At 39.9% G+C, this 12,106-nt stretch overlaps 1 protein-coding gene across 1 annotated transcript in view; it reads right to left on the reverse strand.

The window, feature by feature from the left end:
* Positions 1-308: 308 nt before the first annotated feature.
* LOC137296645 (DDB1- and CUL4-associated factor 1-like) overlaps positions 309-12,106 on the reverse strand; it is a 44,861-nt gene continuing 33,063 nt past the window's right edge. The window contains exons 25-37 of the mRNA XM_067828463.1: positions 8,060-8,121; positions 7,911-7,974; positions 7,422-7,493; positions 7,043-7,099; positions 6,633-6,715; positions 5,792-5,873; positions 4,905-5,138; positions 4,123-4,213; positions 3,380-3,481; positions 2,294-2,370; positions 1,549-1,635; positions 987-1,113; positions 309-727 (exon numbers count right to left, since the gene is read on the reverse strand). Coding sequence (XP_067684564.1) covers positions 582-727; positions 987-1,113; positions 1,549-1,635; positions 2,294-2,370; positions 3,380-3,481; positions 4,123-4,213; positions 4,905-5,138; positions 5,792-5,873; positions 6,633-6,715; positions 7,043-7,099; positions 7,422-7,493; positions 7,911-7,974; positions 8,060-8,121 — 1,284 coding nt within the window. The 3' untranslated portion in view covers positions 309-581. The remainder of the gene's footprint in view (positions 728-986; positions 1,114-1,548; positions 1,636-2,293; positions 2,371-3,379; positions 3,482-4,122; positions 4,214-4,904; positions 5,139-5,791; positions 5,874-6,632; positions 6,716-7,042; positions 7,100-7,421; positions 7,494-7,910; positions 7,975-8,059; positions 8,122-12,106) is intronic.

Genomic DNA, 12,106 nt, shown 5'->3' on the forward strand with positions numbered 1-12,106 from the left:
CTGTAATATTGAGAATGTGTGATGTTAGGCTGAGAGAAAAAGAACCAGCCTTGGTTTATTCTCGATATATGATTGTTCTATGCCATGTGAAAAGGGGATTTGAGATTTCCTGCTACAGTATCTGCATCAAGGGACTGATGCAAAGGCAACCAACCTTGACCTCTTCAATTTCAAACATTGCACCTTAGGTGTTTTGATTCTATTTTCTCTAGCTATTGTCCTGAATGATTGCATAGGAAGTTAAGATACATATCAGCCACATCTACATGCCCATGTAATGCAAGAGTACAGAGTATTAACTATCTTAAAACATTTAAAACCATTTTTATTTTTCTTGTATAGAAATATGACTGACACTGAGGTATCTTGACACATGTATGGCAGTGTGCTTCTGACAGTTGCACCACACACACAGTCATGAATCCAGTAAATGATGCCCTGTCATCCATTGTTACCACACTTAATCCAGCAGCGATAGATACGTGGAAGTAATCGCCATCCCTGTAAAATATATCTCTCTGGGTATCACGTGAGACATTACAAACACTGACTAGCATCTTCATTAGTGTGGGCTCAGTCGATTACACCAGCTCAAACAGAGCATCGTCATCAATGTCAACATCACCATCATTGTCATCATCATCGTCATCATCACTGGGAAGGCTGTACTCTTCTGGTTCCGCTTCTTCTGCTTCTTCATTGTCTTCCTCCTCATCAACAAGGTCATCTGAAAGTGAAGAAAGTCTGTTGTACACGATAACGAGAGGTTCCCTGGATCAATTTAAACATGGAATCCACTGCTATGGATAAGGCCAGTAGAATGTATGAAGATCAGTAACATCATAAAGCTGCAGGAAATACAGTACTTGTAAGACAATATATAGACATCACTTCTAATTCTAGGAATCTTAGGCATGTGAGGATTATCCCCCTTGAAATCTCTACCAGTTGACAACACTATCCTGTCAAGATGACCGTGAACATACCCAGATCCAGATCTGATCCTAGATCACCAAGGTCAATATTAAGGTCTTCATCATCATCGTCATCATCATCATCATCGTCATCACCTCCATCCTCCTCCTCTTCTTCATCCTCCTCCTCTTCTTCCTGCTGATAATAGATTTGGGTAGAAAACATTGCTTTGGTGTTTTAACAATGTCTGGTTGAAATCTTGCCAGCTTTCAAACAGTCTGATTGTCATATTGTTAAATGACACAGAGCTACAGAAAAATACCATAAAGATTATATCCTATGAATACACAATGCCATCCAGAAAGTGGTCAAATGTAACGCGTCATATTTGTCGAATTTGTGTGCTGGCGATTAGCTGCCTGACTCTAAGGTTGTGAATTTGAAGCTGGAATCTGTACTTTAGTAAGAAAGTGTAATCTGAAAAATGACACATTACAGAAGATCATACCCTCTTGAAATTCTGAATACTTGTAATAAGATACACAACACACATATTTCCATGGCATTCCAAAACATAACTGCCTCTGTAAATGTCATGTGATGCAGAATCAGACTAAGAGTGTCATCCAATACCTGATCATCCTCTTCATCTCGCAGCTTGCCCATCTCGTACAACCGACACACACTCTCCTCACCTCCGACCTCCGAAAACTGCTGATTCTGCAAAACAACATTAGACTGAAACTGAGCATCTGACTGTTCCGAATAAAACTGTAGCCAGACACTTCATTAGTCTGAGTGGGTTATCTCACTTGCCGCATTGTCACAACAATGCATCTGTTGTTCTAATCACCAAAACTCAAACCTTGTTTAGTGCATGTCCCACAAAAATTTAACCCAGCATTTAGTTTAAACTGGGCAAGACAATTAGAATTTTAGGAATCAATCTACAACACTTCAGCCATATATGTGGTTTTCATTTCACAGAAAAACTGCTATATGACCAGGCATGTGGCTTAAAAAGCCTACAAACTTTCAAGTATATCTTCCCTGGAGTGTTTCTCCTGCTCGGAGAATGATGTTACAAATTTCTCAACTTCAAACATCAGAACTATGCATATACTTTATACAATCAATACTTTAATTTTATAATGATTACTTTCATGAAAATTGACAGAAAACTTGAACCTCATTAACTGAACTGCATTACATGTTTTCTAAGACAACGCAATCTAAGAATACCAGCAGAATCCAAACTGACCCTATTATCTACAATCAGTATTAAGCTTGTCTCCAACTAAGGACAAGTCTCTATAGTCAAATGTATTGATGTCTCACTGATTGCCCTCACTGCCATTACCAAGATTCCATAGCTTACCTCAACAACAGCTAAATAGCAGTCTGATTTGTCTGTACAGAGGTCAAAGATGCTCTTTGTTTTTAAGTCCATGGTACCTGCCAAAAAGCAATGTAAATCAGCATATACAGAAGGGTGTCCTGCTTGCAGTAGGTAAATACAGGAATCAAACCCTGGCTATCTGAGGAGCAAGTGCATACACTCTCCACTGGACTACAATAGAGTAGTTCATGATGGACAAACATAAAACCGCAACACTGAAATGTTTTTCAGAGTGTACTTTTCATTCCTTTCAGTGACTTTCATTAAAATTCATGACCATGTTTCATGTTTCACCAAGCTAAGACGGCACTATGACTGTCGACAGTTATAGTGATAAAATAACTTTGGGAAACATGGCCTCGAAACTTAAGTTACTTGAAGTGGCTGATAAAGACAAAAACCATACTACAACACTAAACAGGTGCATGGCACTGACTCGGGTTTGTACTGACTGAGCAATCAAGGTTCAGGTCTTCTTAGGGGCTTTCCCAGTCAACCATTCTGAGGAACTATAGAAACACACATAAAATATAACTGTTAAGTAGTTGAGCACACACAAGGTTGGTCAAAGGTGAGACTGACCATCAGGGGAAATAACTCTTAGCTCCATGGCTGCACTGGGACAGTTTGGTTTTGTGATGGGATTAAATAACACCAACTGTCATTGCAAGCTGGGTGAGCCCTTGTGACTAACAAAGTAATTTTTTGCAAATGTTCTCAAACTCCTATAAAAATACTAGGCTATGCCTACTATTACTAATCTACTGTTTCTCGATTGTGAGGAAACAGACTGGATATTGTTGTTAAACCAGTAAAGTCACTTCTTAAATAACTATAATTGAAAGTATAAAAAAATAACACATGAAAATCCAATCTGGAGTTGTAATGTCATTTCTGGCAGACCTAGGTTTACATTTGGTGTATTTATAAATCCCAGTTAAGGTTTCACAAAGTTTGCTAACTGGTTGCTGCATGTATTTTTAAATATGCATTTGTCTATTTGAAAATGGCAGCAATGACACGCATATTTGTCTCCATGGGTTACACTTGGACACAACAACTGACCGATACTGCTATAGTCCGTGGCATCAAAAGTGCGCAGTGTTGACCCATATGGACTTCGGTAGCGGTCTTCTGGATTATCTGGGTCCTCATCAACTCTCGTTGCTGAAATAGAATGAACAAAATATTATTCAAATGAGGTTCCATGCTCCAGTTCTAGCCATTTTGCCCTTTATGGTGAGTCAGTGTCGTACTCAGGACTATGACAACCATATGGCAGTGGTCTGACCCAGACAATCCAGTGATCAACTCGCTCTTCATAGCTTTACAAATTCAACAAACAGCATTAATGCATAAAATACACCAAACACAAAAGGAGATAAAGATAACATCTATTCACAGGAAAACTTCCCATCCTAATAGAGATCTTATAGACAAGTCTGTTACTCAAACAAGCCTTAACATTCATACAGTTTGGTTCTCATAGTACGAAGGTTCATATCACACAAAGTGACAGTCAAATGTGGTCATAACCATGATCTTAGTACAAAGATTTCATTGTGGAGAGCGGCCTAGGTGTCTCAGTTTACATACACAGTTCAGGCAACTTGTAGTTTCCAATGCTTAGTTCTGGCACACAATCCCACTATAAGATCCAATCTCTATAAATACAGTATATACAAAAGTTAAGACGAAAACATTGCTTACAGCAACTGCATGTTCACACTGTATGTGGCTCTTGCTCTAAGAAAGTTCATAGACCACTGTGGACTCACAAACTGAAAGTAAACTGTTAAGAGTCTTACCATATATGACATCTCCAGAGTGATTGAACTTGATCTGACACTGGTCTAGAGCTGGAACTGTGTTTAATAGATGGAAGGTTCGGATGTCCCACTGCGGGTGGTTAAGGAGTGAACACTATCATGTACAGGCAAATCCTGTTAATCTGGACAAACCAGCTGAGGATTAACAAATAATGCAATGCCCATTATTTATACATAGACTGTCCTAGAGCTCTGCATAAGGGCCATATTTGTGTAAAACAGACAAAATTTATCTCCAATATCCAATGAATTTTTAGTGTTTTACACACAAGTAGGCAAGATGAACGTAAAAAAGAACAAACAGTATAACAGCACACTCTCTAATTACTCAATGTATCCTTTACAAATTCTGAACCTTAATTTCTTTACAAGATCATATCGTATTGACACACTCATGCATCACAAAGACATGCACATTTCAGCCTCTGTTTAATTATTTAGGCACAAGAAACCCAAACCAAAATAACCACAGTAACATTAGAAAATTCCACAGCAAAAACAGAAACATGAAAAGACAAATGATACCTGTGAACCACTGTGACTTTTTACACTCTCTAAAGTTGTTCCCTCAACAGAGAACCAAAGGCATTTCATGGTATAGCAGAAACAGATCAGAACAGTGAACTTCAAACATAAATGGATGTCAATCACCAAACAGGTAAAACATACATTTCCCCAGTATTATCACAAGCGCTATCACCTGCTGCTGCCAGTACTGGAGGATATCTATAGGCGTTAGTGAATCTACAGGGACAGGATACAACTTCTGAGTTGATGATGATCTCCAGGCCCATGGGATGGAAGACACCGCTGATGTAGGAGTTGAACTTGTCAAACTTGTGAATGGCTCGACTAGTTCGGACATCCCACAGTACACCATCGTTGAGGACAAGGTCATCTGTGGGGCTGAATGTAGCTGCATTGGACTTGTAGTTGTTAGCTTTGTCTGCATCAAACAATGTGACAATGTTCTGGCCTGTGAGTGTGTCATAGATCTGAAACAAACACATATATTCTTAGAAACGGCAAATCTTCTTTGACAAGTACAAACTTCCAAAGTGACATTAAACCTCTTCATCACACACTAACATACTCAGAGTGCTCCCTATAAACAATATTCCACATATATTTGATAACAAGAAAGCATTAAAACAATCAGGACACAATAAACCTTCATCAGTCCAGTCTCACAGTCTGACCACTCATTCATTTTCTGCCAATCTATGCACATAAAGTTTACTCTTAGTTACTGAATATTTCAAGAGGAATGAAATATAAAGCTTGAAGACAAAGAGTGTCTATCATTACCCATTTCAAAGAATGAGTGATACAATGACAGACAATCACTCATGTCACCTGGCCTAATGAACCAGTCTTTTTTGTTGCCTTCTGCACATACTGCACATACTGCACTTGGTAATCAATTTAACCCACAATCTCCTTAAGCTTCCTGGAAATGGGTTAGAATAGAAATTTTAACCATAAATTGTATATTTATGTACTTATCCCATCTCACACGATCAACCACCACTTATTATGTTTGACACTTACATCAAAGGGGTAATTTCCCTTTGGTCCAATAAGTGCTTACAACCACCATGTCAGTACACACAAAAGAGCATATAGGACCATAGAAGAGAATACGTACATGTGCTGTTTCATCCTTTGTGCCGATAATTCTGTCTTGTAAAACTTTACTGAACTCTGCATAGTGATCATCAAATGTGAATCTGCAAGAAAAAAGGCAACTGAAGTTAAAACTTATTGTAGCAACCATCATGGCCATCATTATGTGACACGATGATCAAAGTGATAGGAGCTGGTACCTGCCATATCACCTTGATCCACTCATGTAAGTAGCACAAAAATATCAGGAATAATACCCCACGTTGTCAAGGGACACTGTTTTCACATCACTTTCAGGTTGATTTCTACATGCTTAGTTTCATGCTTTACATTACTGATAGCAAAAAAACCCCAACTGTTTGCCACTAATATGGCAATGTTTTATTAGATATCGCATTTAAATAAGTTTGAAAAGTGGTCAAAGTGTTGTGGTGACCTTGAAAATAAGGTCAAGGTCATCCAAATTGACTGGTGTCTGGGTAATGCCCCAATGTAGGCTGTCACCAAATCTGAAGACTTTGGGTAGAACAGTGCATGAGTTTGCGCAGTAAAAAGAATGGGGTCGTACAGATGGATGCCGCTGAATGCATAGTACCCCGCTCTACGTTGTGGCAGGGGACAAAATACAACCTCCAGTCAGCTAGAAGCATCCCTTCACAACCATTTTCCCAAACCTTAAAATCTTCTAAAAATACAGTGTTGCCTTTAAATGTTTCTCCTATATATTTATTTCATCAAGACAACATTCTGCAGCAGGAAATGTGCTCTGACAGGCTCCAAGAGCAAGATACTGAAGGACCTCACTTCCTCAATATTCATGTCACACATTGCTAAGTCTCCATCTTCCTACTTTCATTACTCACTTGTTCTCCAGTGATTCCCCAAAGCCCCATAGAGATGAGTCTTGCATCGTTCCCCACGTTGAGGTCAACAAGAGCTTCCCATCCTGAAATCAGAAGACTACTAAACTGCATGCAGAATTCACAAGTATCTTGTAGAAACCCTCAGTGGGTATCTCAAAACTGTGAGCAATAGTGCATGATGATAGTTCAAACAGACTATGATCAGACGTGACAAATCACTGATTAAGAGTCATAGCTAAAGGGGTAGGTTATGACACATGATAGCACAACCTCCAGGTAACTGAGAATAGAAAAGCTTATTGTTATTACTTGATACTTCTTATCTGTGTCTTTCTTCATGAGACTTGATTGACTGATTAAGCATGAAGGTCACAGACAACTGAAGTGCACAGTCCATTGTGTGTACTCACCCTAGAAGGTTCAATATGGATGATAGGGGACGTGTGGCAGGTGAGGGTATCTACTTGCTGAAACACAACGGTCAGGTCAGATCAAACACTAAGGTAATGCATAACAAGCTTATCACTGAATGCTAGATTTCTTTACTACAGATGAGCTTGAGAAGGCTACCCCCAGCAGTCAGCAATAGTTCATGTCTTTTCAAGCAAACTTGAGACAAACAAGCATGGCTACACACAAAATCATCATGCTTGATCATCAAAGTCCTTTCTGTTAACACTTGTGAAAACTCTTTACCAGAATCACCATGGAAAAGATGAGTGAGCACTATCAACAAAGTAAGAAACTTTGAAATCTGTGTCACTAACAAGAGCACTGATACTGACTCACCTCACCAGTCAACTTGCTTGACAGTTTCACATCACCAGAGAACGTCCCAATTAACAAGTACTTTTCATCAGACTGGAAACAAGAATAAAGACATATGTGCAATCTTCATCAAATATTGTGTTCTTTGTGTACAGATGGTAATGAATTGACACACTTCTGCACATATTCTTGAACAAAATGTCTGAAAAACCCATGAGATCATTTATTGTGTATTGTCTTGAAGTTTGTGATAGTTTATCACTACACATTATGATTCACTATATCAGTAGTGTTTCCTAATTGCTTAGCCCTGTTTATCATGCACAGAATAGGAATATTGAATAATTTGTTTCATAAAATAAGCCTGAAATAGCAGTCACTAGTACATTATTCCGTTCAGTTAAATTTTTCCCAATAAGTCAGAATAATCATTTTACTGACCAAGACCCAGCATATGAAATCTTTTAACAATATTTGTCAGTTGGTATGTCAGGATCTCTTAGTACTCACACTAAAGGCACAACAAGCAAATCCGTCTTCATCCCCATCTCGGTACGTCCTCACTGGCCGGAACCTGCACACACAAAGTACAATCAACAGACATGAAGAGGAAATAACTAGAAATACCAGTTAAATAACTGAAGTAGGATGACACTCACCTGCTGTAGATATACTTCCTATTGCATCTGGCTCCATCCATGCCACCAAATCTTGGACAAATCTGAATGAATCACAAAAAAGGCCATGAAACATCTTTTCGTTGGAAACTGCATCAAACCTGGAAAAGTGAATTAAAGCTTCAACCTTAAAACTGCTTATCTGGTTAATCAATCTGGCTTCACATTCAATAATTCTTAAGTGACTGTCTTTACTCATTTCTAAATACTGATAGGTACATTTATTGGTTGTGAAAAGCAGTAAAGAATTTGCAGAATATTCAACAGGCATCTGGCTACATGTTTGACAGGGAAGCAGTACAATGAACGTCAACTTTTAGGGATCGGGTAGAGCTAAAATTTAGTGCTTTTGTATCTTACCTTTTGTCATGCCATTTGCATCACCAACAACGTTGCAATTTATGTAATATTCACATTAGAACATGTAATTTTCTGAATAAAATTAATATAATTTATACTTATCCTGACTCATGCTTAATTGCATACTCTCCTCTTCCTGGCCAAGGTAGTGGAACACCTGAAATCTTTGGAAGTTCCCTTCGAAAAGAAGCGGACTTAAAATCACACTCACCCACATACTACCTCCCTTTTCCCGTGCACATGGTCAGCTGACCGCCATGCTACTTCACTCTCTCCTGTAATCGCCTGACATGAGAATGCGAGAATTCAGCATGTCTGTGAGGGGCGGCTTGGAGGGCTTTAGCCATGAGTCAGGATAAGTATAAAATATCAATTTCATTCAGAAAATTACATATTTTTCCTTATCCTGACTCATGCTTAATTGCTTACAGAATCCGGCGGTGGGTCAGGCCAGGCTGGATTCTGCTGTCAGCGCATAGACTTTCCACTTAATTACTCTGCAGAGCGTCTGGCTTCCGTAAGTCATGTGATAAATTGTTGAGTTAAGTCAGCGTCGTTGGGGAACTGTTAGTTGCTGAGCAACGGCAAGTGGTCCAAACTGATGAATGCCAGTGACGTCCTCCATGGCTGTGTCTTGCAAAGAATGGTTGGCGAATACTGTATTTGACTTCCAAAAACAGCCTTCCATAAAACATGAAGTAGATAGCGAGCAATTCCCATGTAGCACTAGTGTAGAGGCTAGAGCTCTGACATCATGTGGGTTAGAGGCTCGTGGAGGGTCTAATCCTGCTGCTTTATATGCTCTAAGTATAACAGCTCTGATCCACACTGAGATAGTGTTGTGGGATACTTCTGTGGGTGTCTCAGTAGATATAGGGATAAATAGGCGCTTGAAACGCTGTCTTCTAGACTTGGTACATGCAATGTATGTTTTCAATGCTCTCACAGGACATAATGATAAATCTTGTGTATGATGCGGTCCTAAGATTGAAGACAAAGCCGGTATACGGAACTGTCTATTTGGTTGACCTGGCACTTGATTCTTTGCTATGAAGTCCCATCTTAGACCTAAATGAGCTGTTTCCTGGTGACTTGTGTCGAAGCTTGTTCGATTAAAGTCTACAGCATGAATTTCTGATATTGTTGCCGCTGTAGCCAAGGCAAGTAGAAATAGCGTCTTTTGAGTCAACATTTCAGTTGACGTTCGATCAAGTGGTTCATATACATCACTTGTGAGATGTTGGAGTACAATATTCAGATCCCATGCTAGAGCTCTAAATCTGTGTTGCTGATCTTCCAACTTGAAGGAACGCAATAAAGCAATGAGCTCTGGTACTTTAGTCAGTTTGGTCCCTGTTCCCATGGTGATGACTGAGCTGAGAGCAGCTAAATATGTAGATAATGTAGAACCCTTCAGACCTTTAGACTGACGTAAATAGCATAAATAATCTGATATTTGAGGATGAGTTGCCTTGTTTGCCGAAAATCCCTTTTTCCTGGCATACACTTGTCATAAAGTGTGTGAGTGGATTTCCATAAAGCTAAGGTTACTGCTTACGCCGCTGTCGCTGAATATCCTCTACATTTCAAACAAGTTTTAATACGGTCCATACAGAATACTGATGTTTGGCTGTGTGTTTGTTTTGTGTGGGGATGAATGAGAAGATTCTTCCACTATGGTAACTGTAGTGTTGGTTGTCCTAACTCTTCTATAAGTGTTGGAAACCAAACTCTCGTTGGTCAGTAAGGCACGACCAAAATCAGTTGTAACTTCTTCGTTTGTTTGATTTTCTCAATGACTTTTGGTAACAGTACTGGAAGGGGAAACGCGTACAAGTTTAGTCCTTCCCATGGAATGCTGAGAGCGTCCGTTGCCCAGGCTAAGGGATCTGGTACTGGCGACACAAAGGTTGTTGTCTGTTTGTTGTCTGAAGGTTTGCCTGATTAGTTGAAACGCTTCCCAATGCAGCATCCATTCTGTTGGAGATGGATGTAGGGGACGAGATATGGCATATGCCATGACGTCGCAGGCTCCTAGTATGTGACATGCTTTTACTTGAAGATCCAGACTGTCCACTAGGTTGAACAGTTGAAATGTTAGGAGTAGCAGAGATAGTGATCTTGTTGATCCTTCTTTGTTTATGTAAACCGCTACTGTTGAGTTGTCTGTGTGGATCATTAATAACTTGTTTCTCAATGCTGTCGACCAGTGGCCATTTCCAACTAGTTGACGTGAAGATCTTGTTCCTTTTTGTTCCAGATTACTGCTGCTACCTTGTTTCCCATATGAGCTCCCCATCCTTGTAGGGATGCGTCTACACAAAGGTGGTTGTTGAATACTGGCTCTAACATATAGGTTCCTGCGCAGACATTCGATTGGCGAGTCCACCACATCAGAAAAGGCTTCAGGCTGTCTGGGAGTGGAATCTGTCCTGTGTTGTTGAGATGAAGATTCAAGAATCGTTGTGAGGGACGCAACTGCAGTCTTTGTCTTTTGGTCATATCTTGTGCTGACGTGAGGAGGCCTAGTAGACACTGCCATTGTCGAAGTGTCAACAGAGAGCAGAGCTTGCGTTATCATTTCTTGAATCTTGACCCACCAGTCCTCCTGAACTACAATCTGATTCAACGTAGTGATGAAACGAATCCCGAGGAATCTGATATCTTGTTGAGGTTCCAGTTCCGACTTAAGGTGATTTACCAACCAACCCAGTTGTCTTAACAGGGTAGCCTAGTGGTTAAAGCGTTCGCTCGTCATGCCGAAGACCCGGGTTCGATTCCCCACATGGGTACAATGTGTGAGGCCCACGTGATATCGCTGGAATATTGCTAAAAGCGGCGTAAAACCAAACTCACTCACTCACTTGGGAGGGGACTCGCCTGGCCCTGGACACGACCTTGGAGATACGGCTGGCTTCTTGCTGGAATGAATCTCAGCATCAACAATTAACTGGTTACCCGACCTTATCTCACTAGACTAATGTGAGCCAACGTTGCTTGTCTCTAGCAAGTCTATGAACAAAGCGTAAATATAATAAAAATTCTCCTTCAGACAATCTAATGCAAAGAGCACAATGAATGCGAGCAGAACATAAAGGTTTACACGCCAACAAAGTACATGCGGGTCAACTGCCGACAGCCGCAATTTGCACTGAAAACGGGATTTCATCAACTGAGAGTTGAGTCTCAGTTGATGAAATATGTGTTAGAAATAGACACAATAATTACAAAATTGTATCATAATAACAAACATGAAAAATATATAGAAGTCAAAAACCATATACAGCACAAATTTAGTTAGAAAAAATATGAAAGAATGAAAAACTTATCGCCGTGTACAGGACCCCCAGTGCCTCCAGCCGCCCTTGTTGGGCGATAGGGAGAAGCATGGCGGTCAGCTGACCATGTATGCGCGGGAAAAGGGAGGTAATACTTGGGTGAGTATGATTTTACGTCAGGTTCTTTCAGAAGGGAACTTCAAGGGATTTCAGGTGTTCCACTACCTTCGCCAGGAAGAGGAGAGTAAGCAGTTAAGCATGAGTCAGGATACGGAAAAATTATATTTTTCATGACCTGCTTAATTTAGTTTTAGGCACCTAACATGGGAGTATAGTTTTATGCTGCTTTTAGCAATATTTCAGCAAAATCATGGCAGAGTACACCAGAAAT

Source organism: Haliotis asinina, chromosome 9 (assembly GCF_037392515.1).
Source record: "Haliotis asinina isolate JCU_RB_2024 chromosome 9, JCU_Hal_asi_v2, whole genome shotgun sequence".
NCBI classification, from domain to species: Eukaryota; Metazoa; Mollusca; class Gastropoda; order Lepetellida; family Haliotidae; genus Haliotis; species Haliotis asinina.